General features: G+C 35.3%; 2 protein-coding genes across 3 annotated transcripts in view; one reads left to right on the top strand and one right to left on the bottom strand.

Annotated features, from left to right (window-relative positions):
* The window catches only part of LOC138713236 (probable tubulin polyglutamylase TTLL9), a 616,516-nt gene that overhangs the window by 326,242 nt on the left and 268,182 nt on the right, over window positions 1–22,092 (top strand). The window lies entirely within an intron of this gene.
* Window positions 1–22,092, bottom strand: part of pip (heparan sulfate 2-O-sulfotransferase pipe) — a 239,157-nt gene that overhangs the window by 113,225 nt on the left and 103,840 nt on the right. Inside the window, exon 2 of the mRNA XM_069845164.1 lies at window positions 18,772–18,911. Coding sequence (XP_069701265.1) covers window positions 18,772–18,911 — 140 coding nt within the window. The remainder of the gene's footprint in view (window positions 1–18,771; window positions 18,912–22,092) is intronic.

Raw genomic sequence — 22,092 nt, forward strand, 5'->3', positions numbered from 1 at the left:
TTCCTATTCTATTCCAGCGTATCATAAACAACACCGTAACATTTCATTTCACCTCATCATATCCAATCCCGTTTCACCCTATTCCTTTTCATTCATTCCCTTTCAAATTCTTCCTATACCATTTAATCCCGTTTTTTTCATTCCATCTTACCCATCCAATCTCATCATTTACCATAACCTATTTTATCCCACACAAACCTATTCCCATCCTATACTATTTCATCTCGTCTTATTACATTCCATCTCACCCATTCACTCTCGTCACTTACCATATCCCATTTTATCCCACACAAACCTATTCTCATCCTACACTATCTAATCCCCTTTTTTCATTCCATCTTACCCATCCAATCTTATCATTTCTCATACCCCATTTTATCCCACACAAACCTATTCTCATCCTATACTATTTAATACCGTTTTTTCATTCCATCTTACCCATCCAATCTTATCATTTCTCATACCCCATTTTATCCCACACAAACCTATTCTCATCCTATACTATCTAATCCCCTTTTTTTCCATCCAATCTTACCCATCCAATCTTATCATTTCTCATACCCCATTTTATCCCACACAAACCTATTCTCATCCTATACTATCTAATTCCCTTTTTTCCATCCAATCTTACCCATCCAATCTTATCATTTCTCATACCCCATTTTATCCCACACAAACCTATTCTCATCCTATACTATTTAATACCGTTTTTTTCATTCCATCTTACCCATCCAATCTCATCATTTCCCATACCCCATTTTATCCCACACAAACCTATTCTCATCCTATACTATTTAATACCGTTTTTTCATTCCATCTTACCCATCCAATCTCATCATTTCCCATACCCCATTTTATCCCACACAAACCTATTCTCATCCTATACTATCTAATCCCCTTTTTTTCCATCCAATCTTACCCATCCAATCTTATCATTTCTCATACCCCATTTTATCCCACACAAACCTATTCTCATCCTATACTATCTAATCCCTTTTTTTTTCATCCAATCTCATCATTTCCCATACCCCATTTTATCCCACACAAACCTATTCTCATCCTATACTATCTAATCCCCTTTTTTTCCATCCAATCTTACCCATCCAATCTCATCATTTCCCATACCCCATTTTATCCCACACAAACCTATTCTTATCCTATACTATCTAATCCCCTTTTTTTTCCATCCAATCTTACCCATCCAATCTTATCATTTCTCATACCCCATTTTATCCCACACAAACCTATTCTCATCCTATACTATCTAATCCCCCTTTTTTCCATCCAATCTTACCCATCCAATCTCATCATTTCCCATACTCCATTTTATCCCACACAAACCTATTCTCATCCTATACTATTTCTGCAATGCTTGGGAAAAGTGGCATAAGTCAGTTTCCACAAACATTTTTTATTAATTTATTGACAACTGCTAGCTATGAGAATATTAAAGATTCTATTAAGTTGTCCTACAGAATAACATCTGTAATATTGACAATTAATATTTGAGGAGAATTATTTTACGTGCCGTAAATATACAAAACAGATCTCATATACTCCGTTTCTGAAATCTGTTGAGTAAAGCGACTATCAGAGTGTGGAGTGTGTTGTGGGCTGCATCGGCTCACGGCCGCTAAGGGGTGAGATGCGCGTGGTAGAAGGTGATAGGAAGGGTGACATTTTAGACGCTCGTCTTCAAGCAGTGCTTTCCCCCAGAGCGGTCGTTGGACTAGCCCCCTCTACTCACCACTTACGCAAAGGACTTGTTTCGTCTCCTATACTCTACATATTCCAGAAACGAAATATAGTTTCAGTTTCCTCAGAGGGGAAATCATGCTAAGGAATTAATCGCTTTTAAAATCCATCGTTTTCATTTGAACCCCAATCTCGAATCCAACGGCCAGCGTGTTAACCACCGAGGCCAAGGACTAAATCTAAAAGTAGACAAAGAAGAATAACACATCATTTTATTTTTACTTCAATTTTTATTGTACCTGAGTTTTTGAATGTACTTCACTCCCACCCCCTCTAATAGTAAACTTCCAATCGTCCTCCACACAGAACCAAGGCTTTTTTTGCAGTCAAAGTGCCTTACAGTGATACTAAACAGTACTGAGTTAGTGAGTAGCCTATAGTACGTTCCGTAACTATATTCGCGTTTTTCAGTGACGAAAGAGTTTTCAATATTGAATCATATTTTCGTACAGATACTGTCGTCCGTTTGCCTACGTCGCATCCCGATTTTCCCCACCTATTTCTGCTCACCCCTCTGTAAAGTCTAATGGCTGGGCTGTCTTAGCTCTTTTCTGAAAACAGTAATTTCTGTTAGGACTTGGCCGTCTACGTAATATTATACAACTTTACTGTTTAAAATAACTTAAATAAAAGGACCTCCTTCCTTTCTACGACACTGCGACGTAACTACTTGGATGAAAAGTAGATAGCATGTCTAAGTAATTTTATCTTTTCGGATCAGACAGAAGTGAAGATTGAATTTGTAGTACGTCAGGTAAGCGTTTATAGATTAAATACAGAATTGTTTCCACATGAGTTACTAGTACGAAGGACGAAACTGGTAATTGGAATTAGATCCAATAGTCTATAGTGCGATAATATGCACAAAAGAACAGAAGTCTGTATCGAAATGAACGGCCACTATTTTCAAAAATGTGTTTAAATATCCATATTATGATTATTTTTCAATTTAACTCCATTCTCTAAATTGTACGCTAATGTACTATAGACAGTATAATATACACTGCATAATAAATATGTCCGAATGGATAGCTCAGTTCATGAGTAAAAACACTTATTGTTAGTACAGTACTGTATTTTGATTAGAGAAAAACCTAATGAAAATTTTCAAACTCAAAATCGCGATATTTCCTAGTGTACGTAAATGGACGAGCTACTTTTCTTCCCTCCTATACCTAGTAGAGTGATTTGTTTGTATTTTACCCCAGTATCATCGAACTCCAGTAGTGGAAGGGGGTAGCAAAGGTATAGCCAGGTTAATATTAGAATTGTTAGTAAAAATAAAATGATGTCTCTGTATAATTCTCATTACACAAATATAATGGAAGAAAAGCGAAAGGATAAAAGTCATAATACGAAAATCTGTCCTTTACATTAAAAATGTTTAATTGAAATACGTGAGAGATTTAGTAAATGATATCAAGGAACTCGGAGCAGCATTCCAGGAGCCTGAGAATCCAAGAAGATTTGGCGGTACTACTTTCCAACTTGTTAGTCTTTTCTCAGAGCAATCTTTTGTTAAGTTCACAATTTGAACTTGGTTTCAGTACAAAAGAATGTAAACAGAGCATAATTAGGCGGATGGAGAAAGTTGATAGATAATAGAAATAATTGTTTCTAAGGAATTCTTGCTCAAAGTTAACTGACCCGGTGACATCGTCAGATAAGATCGCACAAATTCTCACGTGTGTTTACTTTCCTAATAACACACAAATCTTCATCATTCGACTCGGCTCCACCACAATCCGACATGGAAATAGACAATAGAGGAACAATGGTGCGCTTCCAAAGATGACGTAAGAGTCTTTACTGAAAGGAAGTATTGAAGTCATGATCAACAGTTTTTCCCGGGGTAAAGCTAATAACGGATAAATTCCACGTGAATAAATATTTAGTGAAATCTGTCCCCATAACTCTGAGAGTGTTATCCTAGATCATATCGTCGCTAAAAAGACGAAGTGGCGTAAGCGACAAATGTGTAATTTTACAGGAGAGCAGTTGAAAGAAAAGTGTATTTATTTGCGGACCTACAACTCAAAGTAATAAATTGACACGTCAAAGATAATACATTGATTCAGTCCGTTTATTGTTTCTCTTAATAAGGACTAATGGCAAACTCTAAAATTTTTACCTTATAGGCCAAGAAGGCCTTAATTGGAGATACGTCTGTTCGAAAGATTTCAATCATAATAGGAAGGCACTTACGCCATACACATGACTGATCGTATAATACTAATTTATGCTTTTCTTTGAGTTGTATTATTCTTTATTTATTTTTTGACTAATTTTATTTATTTTTTATTTTTATTATACATTATAATTATTTGAAAGTCTAGGAACTAAAGAGGATTATAAACTTATTTTAATAAAGCAAAATCAAGAATTTTTTTAAATAACATAAAATTAATGAATAATGTAGGCCTATTTATTTGCAAAACTAATCTTTCAGGTAAAGCTCCCTGTAAAGCCGATTTAAATAATTTCAAGGGAAAAATTGTTCCGGGGCCAGGTATCGATCCCGGGACCTCTGTTGAACGTACCAGCGCTCTGCCAACTGAGCTACCCGGGAACTCCACCCGACACCGTCTCAACTTTTCCCTTTATATCCACATAACTCGCGTGGGCTGACGAAACGCCAGAGACCCACATCGAGTGCACACAATCACAGAGATTGTGTGCACTCGATGTGGATATAAAGGGAAAAGTTGAGACGGTGTCGGGTGGGGTTCCCGGGTAGCTCAGTTGGCAGAGCGCTGGTACGTTCAACAGAGGTCCCGGGATCGATACCCAGCCCCGGAACAATTTTTCCCTTGAAATTATTCAAATCGGCTTTACAGGGAGCTTTACCTGAAAGATTAGATTTGCATAATATATACGTTACTGTGTACGTTAACAGAAAACCACAATTCCAAGTCACACAGAGATTGTGTGCACTCGATCTGGGTCTCTGGCGTTTCGTCAGCCCACGCGAGTTATGTGAATATAAAGGGAAAAGTTGAGACGTTGTCGGGTGGAGTTCCCGGGTAGCTCAGTTGGCAGAGCGCTGGTACGTTCAACAGAGGTCCCGGGATCGATACCCGGCCCCGGAACAATTTTTCCCTTGAAATTATTTAATGTATTGATTTGTTTACAAACAATTTTAAGAAACACAAACAAGTATTGAAAATGTTCATGGGTTAATAATAATTATTGTACCCTAGAATTAATGTGGGAGTTCCTTGTAGAACGTTTTATAAACAACATCTCTTATTATTGGTGTTGACCCTTTGCATAGCTGCTGCAAATCGTTGTACTTCTCAACCGAAATCTTTGGAGAGGTGACATTAAGAAGAGGCAGAGGAAGCTTCAAAATTTCAGAAATATTCCGTGATTTCAGAGATAGCTGCTCATAATGTTCGTCCAAATGACTGGTTTTTACAAAAACGCAGTTAGGGTCGTCTTTGGTCACTCTGACTTCTCTGACTGTAGTCCATTCAATCTGTTTCTTTTTGTGCCAATTTCATACTCTAGACAGCTTAATAATGTTGAAATAGTTAGTTTGCTCGAATTTATAAATAAATGTTCATCACGTGGCAATCCATGGATTATAGGGAGCCTAGCAATACACTGCACACATAGACGTAACGATCAATTTTAAAAATGGTAATACCTAACGAAGAGACGTAAGCGACATGCGAGTCTGATACGCCAGTTCGTCTGAAAAAGAATGAAAGAGCAATGGCGTTTACGACGATAACACGATGTTCACTGCCAAGTAACCATTAGAGATGGATGTGCGCCAGTTCGTCAGAATATAGATATGGTCCAACGAAGTGTGCTGGCGAAGTATCTCCAAATTTTTGGTTTTGGCGCTTACGTCACTTCGTCAGATAAGCGACGATATACACCCCAGATAGGTCGGCCTTATAGGTTTTGAAGTTAACCAATTTTGTCAGGTTTATTACGCTGCCATCTAGTTGTTACATAAGGAGTCACGTCATAAATCCCATTTGAATTGCATTAGCGACTGTGCTGCCATCTCACGTTCATTTGCGGCTGACGGGTGGCGATCCTGGCGGTTGTTCTCTTCAAAGTGCAAACGATTTTAATATAGCGATGATCTATCTGTTACATATATGATCTAGGGTATTATGAAGCGTGGATTATTTCACACAAGTACGTGCATACAACTCTTCTCCGGCCAAGCCAACGATTTGAATAAATAGGCTAGGTTAACAGTTATCACAAAGGTGACCGGAACAAGTCCTTGTTATTGTTGACGATGATAAAATAATGATGTTGAAACGAGTCAAAGTCAGGATAGGAGAAGAAATGTCAGAGGGAAGTGAAATAGGAAGAGGAGTACGTCAAGGATGCTCTTTACCACCTACTCTGGTCAACATCTACTTGGAGGATTTAGTGAAGAACTGTTTTCAGAACACGGGAGGAATGATAGTAGGAGGAAGAAGAATAAAGCGTATAAGATTCGCTGATGATATGGCGTTGTTAGCAGAAGAGGAGATGATACCCAAGGGATATGCTATTGGAGCTAAATGACAACTGTGAATAGTATGGAAAGAAGATAAATGCCAACAAGACGAAGACCATGGTCATAGGAAGAAAAATAAAGAAGGTAAACTTACGAATTCTAAATGAGGCAATAGAGCAGGCATGTCAATTGATGCCCACAGGAGCAAGCGCGCGCTTTAGAGCCTAGGAGAGCCTGAGCGCTTTACAGCCGAAAGGAAAGAGACAGACGAAAGAGGTGGTATATGCCGCTTGGTCGAGCTATATTCAGGGATGGCCAGCACTGATTCAATAGATAAAGGGAAGAGAACTTATCAAAACTGTATCCATGTTAATTTTTCTGAGAAGTATAATTGCATTATAAGAATATAAGTTTTAATTTTAATGCTCATTTTTCACAAGTTTGATTTTTTTATTCAAAAGAAATATTTTCTCAACTTTTCGTATAGAAAAGTGAAATTTTCAGTTATAGGCCTATTTATTTAGTAGCCTTACAGAATGTTTTCGTAAATCTAATATACCGTATATACGTATTACTGAAGATAGTGTATTGAAAATTTTGAAAATATTCGCATGGAAAATGTTTGTAAGAAAATGAATTACCAAAGCAACTACTGTTACATCATAAGCAAAAGATACGTGCCCATGTGTTGTAAAAATGTCAGCTCTATAGCTTCAGCAGATTTCGAGAAAATAATTTAATATTCTGATGATAGGAAGTTGCTCACAAATATCACCTTAAAAGCATAATGCGATAAGAGTTTTGTTATGTAATATTAGTTACACTTAAAACAGATACAGTACCTAGGTAACTTTGCTTTGTACTGTAATATTGTTTTGATTAGTTTATCTCCTTCTTTGGAATATCACTTTCTTTATGAATACTGTGTTTTAGTTACTTAATACAGTATAATATTATACTACTATGGAATTTAAGTGAATATTCCTTCTCAACTCTCTATTATGTTATTAACATATAAAACACAAGTGCAATATTAAGAAATCAGTGTTTGTACTTTTGTTTTAGAGACAATATAGATAATATTAAACAGAAAGAAGCCATATAAAAATAACGACATAAAATTTCACGTTCCGTTTGAAGTTTGTGCACCACTGTTTTCTTAATCCAACAGGTTGCTTATTCACAACCCTTCCTCTCTTCATACATAGCGCTTGCTGCCCGCGCACGACGTCAAGGTCAGAAAAAATGCGCTTGCTTTGACATCACTGCAGTAGAGCAAGTGAAAAGCTTCAAATGCTCATATTCAAGAAGTTCACTGATTAGATTTCTAACGATGTTAATCACACCGTGTTTAGAGAGTCTCAGACAAATTAGAAAGAGGGACAAGTTCAGACTCTCTTTCTACACCATTACCTATATTCCTACCCTCTCACCAGCATTGAAATCGGAATATTCCAAATACAAACTTGCAACTGCATCGTGAGTTGTCTAGTTCCAGTGTGGAAAGGAGAACAAACAAGCTCGCGTTGAAGTGGTGGTGATGACAAAGCAATAATTCATTCCAACAGTTCCCATGCGTAGCATACGTCTGCTATACGACTAAATCTGTATACGTACAGTAGCCATTATAAGAAAGCAGTATAAAGGTATTTAGGGTCGAATTCATAGTCCTCACTTATAAAATGAGGAAACACTTAAGTAATGAGCATTTCCTTAGCACTTATTTCAGATCGTATTGCAGAGACGCTACTCATTCATTTGCCCTGAGCATTCCCTTGACATCGAAAGAAATATGGCAACATGGCTAGACGTGAGCGCTTTCCTGCATTCAATTGTTTTCCAGCCCCTTCAAATTGTTAAATCGTCATTATTGTCATACACAAATACAGAAGTAAATATTATAAAGCTAAAAATTATACAAGATATCCAGAAAGCATTTTACAGAAAAGAAAGAAGTGAGCTAAGATAACTAGTTATGAAATATGGAGATATCGTCGAAAGTAAAGAAAAATTGATAATTGTTCTTTCCAAAAGAAGAAATTGACATGGAGCAAAATTGCAGTTGAGTTTAATGCGAACTCCGGAAATATTCCTGTAAGTAAATCATTTTCATTTATTTTTCAGTTATTTTTATGCTAAACAAAGTGGAAGTGATATAATTACGCAAATTTTAACAGCTTATTTCTTGGGTAGAATACAAACAAAAATGCAAATAACACTTTGTTGGGACGTGAATACTTTTCGAAAAAAAAAATGCCACTTAAATCTACCTGAAATCTTGCTGTATCATAAAATCTCAAAGCAACCAGTACTTTCAGTAGTGGCGAAATCGGTAAGCCTCATGGTTGCATTGTGAATTTAAATGAGAGACACCAGAATATTCACAACAGTGTTCTTGTCGAAACGGTATCTCCTCTTAAATTGTTGATCATTATATATCTCTAAAGGGTTCTCCATATCTCTGATATATCTTTTGCCGAAACTCATTTTCATTTTAATTACAGAACTCAATAAATTAAATTAAATCATAATCATCTATTGTATACCGAATCAGCTGATTACAATGCATATAAGGAAACACTTGAGTAAGCTGACAAGCTACCTTATTTGAATAAGTGTTCACTTCAGTGGGATTTATGAATTGGAAATTATTATAAGCAACTGCTTAAGTGTTTCCTTATAATAAGTGTTGACTATGAATTCGGCCCTTAGTCCCGGTTCTGTTCTATTGGAATGAAAACCATGTTAATCATATTATACAGTATAATTCTCATAATACTTATTTTTAAGGAGATTTCAGGACATTTTCTATTATGTCATAATGCCTGACACTTGTTAGTAAGGCTCAGTGAATGGGAAAGCAGTATCTTTTCCGTTTATTCAAATTGACAAGAGAAATCTTACAGAATGCTGTTTCTTTGCTTTTTTTCTGCCAATTATTCAACTAACTTAAATTTTCAAATAATAATAATAACAGTAGTAATAATAATAATAATATTAATAATAATAACAATAATAATAATAATAATAATAATAATAATAATAAAAGAGTCTAATTTAAGGATAGTTTCCATTACAAATAACACTAAACAAAAACCGTTACTGTCCACACCTGAGGAGTAAAGGTCAGCGCGTCTGGCCGCGAAACCAGGTGGCCCGGGTTCGATTCCCGGTCGGGGCAAGTTACCAGATTGAGGTTTTTTCCGGGGTTTTCCCTCAACCCAATATGAGCAAATGCTGGGTAACTTTCGGTGCTGGACCCCGGACTCATTTCACCGGCATTATCACCTTCATATCATTCAGACGCTAAATAACCGAAGATGTTGATAAAGCGTCGTAAAATAACCTACTAAGAAAACCGTTACTTCAAGGTGTTTATATAATGAAAATGTGGAATAATATATATACCATCATGACACATTTCGAAATGATAGCCTATATTTCACACGTTACGATACGAAATCTTGCGATTTAATATAATGCGGTTTATACTATCATATATCATATCATATATCATTTCATATTATCAGAGGCGGATGCAAGGGGGGGATTAAGGGGATATATCCCCTCCCGAAATTTTAAGAAAAATACGAAACAAGAAACAAAAATAATATTAATTTTAATTCGTGAATGTACATAGGAATTAGAGAGTTTTCCACGCAAATTCTCTTTGCTAAAGTGTTAAATTCCAAGAACTGCAGGAAGACAAACACAGCGTTCTTACTTCAAGACAGAGAGTCATGAAGAGTATTTTAGGCTTTTAATTTTCCTTCTCTTATTAGACTATTTCATTAGTCAGCTCAAGGACAGGTTTTTAAATCATAAGGGAATCCTGAAGTCCATACAAACTTTTCTGCCTAAAAACATAGTGCGAGCATCAGATGAAGATTTAGAAACTGCTGTTGAGGCTATAGTAAATCAGTGCCTAATGATGTTGATGCATCACCAGAGTCTTTATGCAATGAATTGAAGATATTGAGAAGAAATTTCCTTGATCAGAAAAATCTTCACCTAATACCTACTGATTTTATATCATCTTTGAACAGGTGCAATGAAATTATTTTTCCCTGCACTCACAAGGCACTGAAACTTTTCTGCACGTTGCCTGTAACTACAGCAACACCAGAACGGTCGTTCTCAACATTGCGGTATTTGAAGACATACTTGAGGAGCACGATGGGAGCAGACAGATTAAATGGACTGGTCTTGATGTATATACATAAAAATGTAGAAGTAAAAGCTCATGAAGTACTGGATGAAATGTCTAAGAAGCCTCGTCGCCTTCTTCTGTAAATGTCATTCTGTCATTGTTTTTGTACTGCAGTCATTGTAAATGTTAAAATTAAAAAATTATGGTTTATTTAACAACGCTTGCAATTGCCGAGGTTATATCAGCGTCGCCGGTGTGCCGGAATATTTTCTCTCAGGACTTCTTTTACATGCCAGTAAATCGACTGATATGAGGCCTGTCGCGTATAAAGACACTTAGGCTAAATGCCATCGAGCTGGGTTGGGGTAGAACCCGCAACTTCGAGCACAGAAGGCTATACTGACTACGCTACTCAGGCCAACTTGTAAATGTTTGTGACTCGGAAACAAATTGTGAGTATATAAACTTATTTCTCATTACTCCATTTTTACCATCTCCTCAAATCCCTCCCCGAAAAAAAATCCTGCGTCCGCCCCTGCATATCATATCGTATCGTATCGTATCGTATCGTATCGTATCGTATCGTATCATATATCATATCATATCATATATCATATCATATCATATCATATATCATATCATATCATATCATATCATATCATATCATATCATATCATATCATATCATATCATATCATATCATATCATATCATATCTCATATCATATCATATCATATAACATTTCTCATATCATATCATATCATATCTCATATCATATCATATCATATAACATTTCTCATATCATATCATATAACATTTCTCATATCATATCATATAACATTTCTCATATCATATCATATAACATTTCTCATATCATATCATATAACATTTCTCATATCATATCATATAACATTTCTCATATCATATCATATAACATATCTCATATCATATCATATAACATATCTCATATCATATCATATAACATATCTCATATCATATCATATAACATATCTCATATCATATCACATAACATATCTCATATCATATCATATAACATATCTCATATCATATCATATAACATATCATATCATATAACATATCTCATATCATATCATATAACATATCTCATATCATATCATATAACATATCTCATATCATATCATATAACATCTCATATCATATCATATAACATATCTAATATCATATCATATAACATATCTCATATCATATCATATAACATATCTCATATCATATATCATATCATTTATTTATGTATTTATTTATTTATATATTTATTTATATAATTATATATACATTTATTTGTTTAAATCCACCACCAACAGAAGCAGGCTTCCAATTACAGGTGGCTTACATAGATATATACACAAAATACATAATAAGAGAAAAAAACAAAACAAACAACACAAACGAAAGAAAGAAAATACATAACGGTAATAGATGCTAGAATATAATATTGCAGTTAATATAGTGCCAAATGTCAATATAATGATGCAAAATTATTTAAAAACTAGAGTAAATTAAAATAATAACCTTCGACAATGGCTCATATAGCCCTGGTTTTAATATTTTAATCAATTTATGTTCAATATTATCACCATAGAGACTTACAATTTCAACTGATTCACCTATTTTGTATTACATACACATGTACCAATCTCATTCATGTATTTAGGCATATAAATTTTTCTGAAGATGGCTTATTCAAGCCGAAAACGTTAAAAATTGAATAAACTAATGTGACAAATATTATAACAACCAATAATTGTTAAACCGATAAGCACAGACGGATCCTGACCACTCCTAATGTTAAATGGATTTGTCAACAAACGCAATTGTAGGTACTGGGACATTGATAGGATTTTATAAAAATTGAAAAATTGTAAATTTAAATTTATATACTATAATTGCAAATTGTATTGTATAATTATTAATTATAATTGTATTGTATAATTTTAATTTCAATTCAGGAATCCGCCCCTGAGCACGAGTTCTACTCTTTCAGGGGCGAGCTAAAGTTTCTCTGTGTATTTTATAATTTATGTTACAATTATTATCAAAATAATAAATAAATAAATAAATAAATAAATAAATAAATAAATAAATAAAATTGAAAATCCTCATGTGTTTCCTGAATATAATACCCAGTTTCCTCAGAAGGTCAATGTGTGGACTGGAATTTTGGGGATGATATTGTTGGACCGATTTCCATTGAAGGACACCATTTTACAATAATTTAATACACGAACATAACTATTACAAGAAATGTTAAATGGTGTTTGTAGCTTCAGCTCTAATCAACAATAATAACAATCGAGATTGCGAGGCAACATGTAAAACAAAAGCTGTGAAATAAATGAATGAGCTGTATAAACAATTGAATGTTCTTTCATATTTAAGTATAAAAATATAGGGGTGTCATTTGAAATTTCTAAAGGGGGAGGCTGAGAGTGGGGGGGTGAAATCTAAAATGCAATTAAGTCTGGTTTCAGACTTCCCCCTAATATCTAAATTGACGTATTTTTTTGTTTAAATTGAATTCAAGCATAGGCCTATTCATTGGAGCAAGGTAATGTTTTCGTACACCTCTTGCAAGAGAATAGAAGAACTGGTTATCTTTTCCGAACAGGAAGTTATATTCTGGCTCATTGCACCGAGATGCAACACGAGGGCCCGCGGCGGCTGGGAGTGTCTGCAGCGAGCCCTCGACCCACTTGCGTCCACTGCAATGTGTGCCACCCCGAGGCGCGGCGAAGAGACTCGAGTCCGTCTCTTGTCCAGGTTGGAATTACCGTCACGTTCCGTGCCTTTCCGGCCGCCGTCTGTGTGCCTTCCTTCCCACGTCTTCACAGCTTCCCGATGCGATACTCGGAAGTCGATGAGAACTTTTGCTACGTGTCTGCAACCGGCAGTCAATTCCACATTTACGAATGGAGATGAATATAAATACAAACTATAGGAGAATTTGTTATGTAATACCTTTGAGTAAAGAAATTTTGCGCACGCATTTCTTATCACAGGTGAAGCTAATTGCCCGTAGACTTTGTGTCGTGGGAGAGGCACAATAGTAATATGCGTTACAAAAGTGGTATGTTGACGTTTTCATGTTCGAGGAAAAGTTTGAAAAAGCGAAACGTAGTTGTGCTTTTTTAATTTCCGAGAATTGAAAGAAAACATACCGCTCGTGTATCGTTCATTATTTTGTGCGAAGATCGTTTATTACATACCTGAAAGAGGAATTTCTAATTAGTTGCAATGAAATCTCCATCTTGGTTTCTGTTCCATGACGGCAAATTTGCAAAACAAAAATACCTAGCTTCAACATTGTTGCTTTAAAATGTTTTCTGTGTTTACTATACTCCAGCAAGCCGTGATATAAGTCTGTCTTTTTTTTCCCCCAGTCTATGGAATCTTGTTGATTTTTTCACGGCTTCCTTAATGTTACTTGCGTCACGAATGCAGGAACTTTAGTGGAGTTGTAGAGTTTACTTAATTTTTGCAAATATTGAAAAACAATAATTAACAGTGCAATTTAGGTGAAATTGCAGTGGTAAGTGTCCAATTTATAATTATTACTATATTGAACGTCTCTAAAAATAATATGTTAAAAGCCTAAAGCAGTAAAATCAATATGACACTTAAGCGGTAAGAATAGGGAAATTGTTATGTGTGTTAGGTTGGGAATACTGAAAGTGGAATTTTAGACTTTCCGCGGATTGGTTTTGTGCGGAAATCAAGCAAATACGCACGATCTCGCACGAAAACAAATTACAGTAATTATTATTTATTATTACTGTTGTCCAAATCTATCAACGACGGCAGTGATACTTCCTTCGTGTTTTTCATATTCCCATAAAATTAGGTAGACCTGTGTAATAATTGAAATACTTATAATCACTAAATATTCTTAGGATACAAATCCACTTTTTTTCCTTGATGTCTTTCAAACTTTGGTAACACTATTCATTGGAGTTAAACTAAGCAATTTATATACAGTAGAGCAGTCATGTCGATTGATGCCCATAGGCGCAAGCGCGCGCTTTACAGCGGAAATGAAAGACAGACGAAAGAGGTATGCCGCTTAGTCGAGCTACATACAGGGATGGCCAGCACTGATTCAATGGATAAAGGGAAGAGAACTTATTAAAACAGTATCCATGTTAATTTTTAGATTTGTCTGAGAAGTATAATTGCATTATAAGAATATAAGTTTTAATTTTAATGCACATTTTTCATAAGTTTGTTTTTTTATTCAAAAGGAATATTTTCTCAACTTTTTTTTTATAGAAAAGTGAAATTTTCAGATATAGGCCTATTTATTTAGCAGCTTTACAGGTACGGAAACAATATTTTCGTAAATCTAATATACCGTAAATACGTATTACTGAAGATAGTGTATTAATAAATTTTGAAAATATTCGCATGGAAAATGTTTGTAAGAAAATGAATTAACAAAGCAACTACTCTTACATCGTAAGCAAAAGATATGTGCCCATGTGTTGTAAAAATATCAGTCTATAGCTTCAGCAGGTTTCGAGAAAATAATTTAATATTCTGATGATAGGAATTTGCACACCAATATCACCTTAAAAGCGTAATGCGATAAGAGTTTTGTTATGTAATATTAGTTACAGTTAAAACATACAGTTAGGTAACTTTGCTTTGTACTATAATATTGTTGTGGTTAGTTCATTGTTTACTTTTATAAGGCTAAAGATACCATCAATATCAATTCCAACTTATCATGTCATACTCAATCTTTTTCTTTTGGGATATCACTTTCTTTATGAATGATGTGTTTCATCCATTTAGTACATTATAGTTGTACTGCGATGGAATTAATGTGAATATTCCTTCTTAACTCAGTATTCTGTTATTAACGTTTAAAACAACAGCAATATTAAGAAATTGGTCTTACTACTGCTGTTTTACAGACAATATAGATAATATCAAACAGAAAGAAGCCATATAAAAATAACGACATAAAATTTCACGTTTCGTTTGAACTTTGTGCACCACTGGTTTTTTAATCCAACAGGGTGCTTATTCCTTCTTCCATACCTAGCGCTTGATGCCCGCGCACGACAATGTCAGAAAAATGCGCTTTCTTTGGCATCACTGCAGTACGGCCTCGATTATTTATCCAAAACAATTGGCAACGAGGGGTGTTCGGATAACTGATTTTTCGGGTAACCGATCATTTACGAAAACAGCCACCGGCGGTGGCTCAGTCGATTAAGGCGCCGGTCTGAACTTGCGTTCGAGCGCGGGTTCTATCCCGTCTTGGGCTGAGTATCTGGTTGGGTTTTTTCCGAGGTTTTTCGCAACCGTAATGTGAGTGCAAGGTAATCTATGGTGAATCCTCGGCCTCATCTCGCCTAATATCTTGCTATCACCAATATCATCGACGCTAAATAACTTAGTAGTTGATACAGCGTCGTTAAATAACTAACTAAAAAAATTTACGAAAACAAATTGTACCGGTGTGATAGGAGGAGTATGAAACAAAGAAAGACTGTTATTAAACACAAAACAGTACATATAGGGGGAAACTCGGATAATTCCGCAGTACGGGTAATTCCGCAATAGTGCATATATGATTTTACAGCGGCTTTACAATAGCGTGAACGTAAGTTTTGAGAGGCTGTCAACAGGAGGCATGTCCTCTGCAGTACTGCAGAGAAAAATCAAGGATATTGGTCGACACCTCTGTTGGCAATACAGTGAAACATCGGAAGTTGGCTGTTTTTCGTGTTTTGCTACACACCTGAGAAGAAAGTGAGCATTATTACATATAAATTGTTCCTTTTATGTTCCTTTCATAATGTATTTCATAATTATTTACTACAGTGGAATTAGCCAAGTCCTATTGCGGATTTATCCGCACTGTTGCGGAATTACCCGAGTTCTTTTTCAACTGTAATGTATGTACAATTAAGTATATTTGCATTTTAATAGGTCTCTTTATCTCATTTAGTAATGAAAGGTTTCGCCCATGTCTAACATACCTTGATAATAATTTCGATGGAAAAAAATGTTCCGGGGCCGGGCATCGAACCCGGGACCTTTGGTTAAACGTATCAACGCTCTACCAACTGAGCTACCCGGGAACTCTACCAGACTCCGATCAAAATTTTCCATTTATATCCAAAGACCTCAAAGTGGGCTGACAACCGTTAATGCGGAGTAACGGTCAGCGCGTCTGGCCGCGAAACCAGGTGGCCCGGGTTTGATTCCCGGTCGGGGCAAGTTACCTGGTTGAGGTTTTTCCGGGGTTTTTCCTCAACCCAATATGAGCAAATGCTGGGTAACTTTCGGTGTTGGACCCCGGACTCATTTCACCGGCATTATCACCATCTCATTCAGACGCTAAATAACCTAGATGTTGATAAAGCGTCGTAAAATAACCTACTAAAATAAAAAAAAACCGTCAAGCAACCATCACTGAGTGCACACTAACTCTGTGTGACTTAGATTGTGGTTTTCTGTTAACGAACAGTGACGTGTATTATGCAAATCAAGCTTTCAGGTATAACTTCTTGTAAAGTTGATTTGCATATCTTGATAATATTTTTCAATAAACATTTTGATAAAAATATGATAGATTTACTTAATATTGCAGAATTAGCCTAGTCTCCCCTATATTTGGTATCACACGTCTCACAAATAACACAGAGAACTGACTAGCCTAGTTTAATAAGTTCAAATTGGCCTTAAAGTAGCCTACAGTTTAGGAAAAGAAGGCCATTTTTTTTGCTTCAGAGCTGAGACTCGTTTTTTTGCAGCCAAATCTCGCAAGCAGCGCTAGCGGAACTTCTACATGGTACTCGCGCAAATTTGAATTTGCCGACTGGAACGCTTTCGGTTAACCGATGTTTCGGTTGATCGGTACTCGGATAATCGATGCTGTACTGTAATTCAAAGTTGAAAATCGAATTTGGGGGCCCAAGATATACATTTTTTTAATAAAATTTTGGACAGACCTACCTTCATTAGAAATTGACCTAGGGTAAAACTTCTTTCGCCAATCATATTACAATATTAAAAATTATTCTGTTTTATGATACTCAAATCTGAACACAAAAACAGAAAGTGGATGGATGGATGAATGGATGGATGGATGGATGGATGGATGGATGGGTCGGATGAATGGTTTCGTGGGCGAGCGGTCAAATTTTAATTTGCTTTGTCGAACTTTAAAATACAATATAATAATTCGTTGAAGATATCATTAATCTCGTAGAAACTACTGGGGATTAAACTTTGCTCCTTTTGATGAGAGGCTGTCGGTTTGGTCACGGTTGGACCAGCATCATAACAACGCAATCACAATAACAGTAGGCTTCATGTAACCACCGCAGTTGATAACAGTGGTTATGCGAGTAAAGAAAAGAATCTGCTTAATATAAATGCGTGCACGAGGACAGTCTCATGGCTTCTGAAATTACAGTCATCCGTCAGAGCAGCGCTATTCAAGATAAGGACCTCGAATAAACAGAAAATAATGAGTAGAGATGAAAGAAAGATTGAAGAATTCTGTTATCTTAGCTTCCCTCGTTTGGCAGCAGTCATATTTCAGAGAGATGACTCCTCCTTTCCCTTCTCATTAAATAATAATAATAATAATAATAATAATAATAATAATAATAATAATAATAATAATAATAATAATAATAATAATAGAACACACATTCTCTAAACTATTAAGAAAATTTTCTCTGTAACTGGATTTTCCTAATTGATTTAATTTTAAAAATATGTCTGTCTGTTTGCAAAAAAGAAAATAAAAAATGTGTTATTAAATTTTAATTGTTTATTTTACAAATGTAGGGACTAATATCAAAATTCTGTTACAGACAGTTTGTAGAGCATACTTTTGCAAGTACAATTGTAAAAAGCTGTTGAATATATCTTCAAAAATGGCTTAGATATATCGGTTTTAGTAAAATCCTGCATTGGGTATATATATTTTTTTCAAATCTGGCCACCAAATATATATATATATTTTTTTCAAAATATATATCTCTGGTTGAGTTGCTATAGCCATGAGCTCTCTACATACAAAAAATTAATATTTTACACCAAACAGAAAAAAGTAAAAAAAAAAAAATACCGTCCTCTTCCCTTGAAGCCGAATACATGACTGTTCTTCTATTTCTTGGAATCAGTTGAAATATAGTATGTTCTCTAGGTACTGTACATGACAATTCTTGAGAAATACAGATGCAGTAAGAGAGCTGCAGTAATTGCGTGACACGAGTGACCATGTTCGCTTCTTCGTTCTACTTTGAGGCACATTTTATGAGATTCATCAACTCAGCTAGCTTGTTATTCGTAATTATGGAGCGGAAGAGGAATCCCTCTAGAGTCCCGCAACTCACCTGACAGCTGGTTGGAAGAGAGCATGTCCTCTGGCTGCAGCTTCACCTCCATCGCCTTCAGCTTGGTGTGCAAATCTCGCGTGTGGATGAAGAGGAACAGAGTGGTTGAGATCGCCATCAAAGCCACGAGCTCGCTCGTCCTGCAACGTAATTAGACAAGCAAAACGAGCATAAGCAGATGTTCCTGCACATTTCGGTAGTGAAGACAAACATATCGTGGCATCGTAATACAGAGTGTATCATACAGGGTGTCTCATTTATCTTGTGCACCCAACTTTTTTGTTTGGATAGGTATAGGAATTTTTGCTTTTGAGAGTTATGTGAGAACGAGGGGCTAACATGAGTGTAGAGATTTGGTGCATGTAGATAGATAGATAGATTTTATATTATCATAATTTTCTCTAAAATCCAATGCACGGGTCTTCTTACCGTACGTGCTTTGTACCCAAAACAAGTCCTCCTTTGTAGGTCTCCCCACCTATGATTATGTCCACTACTCTCTAAAAGAACACACATATTAAAATGAAAATGGCACAATAAAACACATTATATAATATATCCTAACCTAAAAGACATAAAAGTGTACAGTTGGGTAGATACTATTATCCCTTCCTCAGTTCGCGTCACAAACTTCAGCAGCTGAAGTTCTAATCTTTCTCGCCTTGAGGAGGAACAATCCAGTCTTTTGAATAATTTCGAGGGAAAAATTGTTCCGGAGCCAGGTATTGAACCCGGGACCTTTGGTTTAACGTACCAACGCTCTACCACTGAGCTACCCGGGAACTCTAACCGACACCGATCCAATTTTTCCCTCTATATCCACAGACCTCAAAGTGGGCTGACAACCGTCAAGCAACCAACTTCGAGTGCACACTAACTCTGTGTGACTTAAATTGTGGTTTTCTGTTAACGAACAGTAACGTGTATTATCGAACCCGGGACCTTTGGCTCCGGAACAATTTTTCCCTCGAAATTATTCAAATCAACTTTACAGGGAGTTATACCTGAAATCTTGATTTGCACAATCCAGTCTTTTGTTCCCATTCTCTATTCCCCATGAGGTCAAGACATGCAAGCGAACTCCTATTCTGACTTAGCATCGAGGGTGGTATATATTTTCTCCGTACATGTCCCAATTCGACACACTGTAATAAAATATGTTTATATGAGTCCTTTTCTCTGCAAAGTGGACAATGACGCTCCCCTTCTTCGTTGACAATTTTATTACCCTTCCACGCCCCTAATCTTAGCCACGCTAATCCTGCTCTGCTGTCTTTGTTACAAGAATTTGTATAGTCACACCTCCCCTAGTTAAGCATGAGATCTGATTGTAAATGTAGTGAGGACTTTTACGAACATTGGAGCTCAATCTGTTGCCTCTCAATATCAATTAAACGCATCTTCACATCACGCCATACATTCCTCCTGTTATTCTCTCCATTCTCACACACCCATCCCATTCCTATATGATGCAGCCCTCTCTGCCGATCCCCAAACTACATTATGGTACGAGATACACGTGACGTCATCAATTTTTCAAATAGCACTATATACTTTAAGCATGTTACATTGATTACGCACATTAAAACGAGTTCAAAAATGTATCACAATGTCACCAATGCCCCAAATATTTCCTAAGAACCTTATTCTCAAACACCCTTAATCTCTGTTCCTCTCTCAAAGTGAGAGTCCAAGTTTCACAACCATACAGAACAACCGACAATATAACTGTTTTATAAATTCTAACTTTCAGATTTTTTGACAGCAGACTAGATGACAAAAGCTTCTCAACCGAATAATAACAGACATTTCCCATATTTATTCTGCGTTTAATTTCCTCAGGATATGTTGTTATTATTATTATTATTATTATTATTATTATTATTTTATTTAAACAAATTTCCCTTAAAATAGGGGTTGCCCTGAAGGACAAAGTATGCCAAATATACAAGTATTAGTAAATGCGTAAAATTTTCGTGAGAAATATAATTATTATTGTTGTGCAAATCAATATTTATTCTGCATTTAATTTCCTCAGGATATGTTATTATTATTATTATTATTATTATTATTATTATTATTATTATTATTATTATTATTAATATTATTATATTTTATTTAAACAAATTTCCCCTAAAATAGGGGTGTGTTATTAATTTACTTTTCTATATGTGATTTCTCAGAAGATAGATTGAATATTTTAGAGCTGTCAAAGAAACAACCTTGGTCAAAAGGATTCAAAATTGAACTCCTTGCAGAAATTAATATTTTTTTTTTGTAATCGTGCCTCTATTACCCACTAATAATTATCTAATAATTTCAATAGGTTGTAACTTACACATATTTATGAAGATTATGTTGATAATGATTATAATAATAATAATAATAATAATAATAATAATAATAATAATAGTAATAATAATAATAAAATCTCACGATCGACTCTTTGGCCATCCCCTGTATAAGTTGTTTTGCTTTAAAACAACGTCAAAGTCGTAAATCAGATATTTCTGCTGTTTTCGTTTCATTTACATCCCAAAATTAGCTCGACGTTGCTTATCTCTTTATCAGTAACCATAATACATAGCGAATTACTAAATAAATACAACGCAATCAACAAACCAGTACACGAGAATAACAAGTATCTCGTTTGTTAGGTCCATAAATGTCTGACTAATGCTATCTAAATTATCAGTCTTCATTAGTAACGCTTATAAAATATATCCTGGACACAGTCACTTGTCTGTACTTTCTAATCATGTACATCAGACATGTGCTAAATAACACTCCACGTTGTGTTGTATATATTTCACAGACAATAAATTGGTAACGAAATTAGGTTATGTTATTAGGTAGTTATTATCGATTGCAAACCTCCGTATTATAGATGCATCTTCACTTCATTAGGCAGAGCGAAGATTTTGTCCTTATTACATAGTCTACTTTCAACGTGAGCCACATAATTGAATTAATGTACAGCTGATTGGTTACCTGTCTGAAGTGAATTCAGATTTAAATAATTAAAGACAGCAAATTATTGCTTGTGTTTTAGTTTCACTTAATGTATTCATGTTATTCTTTTCTTGTTAGAGGATGCAAAGCAAGCTTATAAATTATGTAAGCTCGCATATTATAACAAAAATATTGGAAGTTCAGATGACGATAGAAGGAAAAAGAAAAAATGCAAATGTAACTCAGAATGTAGGTTATAGCAATTTTCTCCATTGGAAACGAAAGATTTTCATTTCAGTCTTTGCGAATTATGAGTCGTTATCCTAACAATCAAGAGAAGGCTAGCAAAATTGCAGTCTAAAAGATAAT

This window comes from Periplaneta americana, chromosome 14 (genome assembly GCF_040183065.1).
Source record: "Periplaneta americana isolate PAMFEO1 chromosome 14, P.americana_PAMFEO1_priV1, whole genome shotgun sequence".
Classification (NCBI taxonomy): domain Eukaryota; kingdom Metazoa; phylum Arthropoda; class Insecta; order Blattodea; family Blattidae; genus Periplaneta; species Periplaneta americana.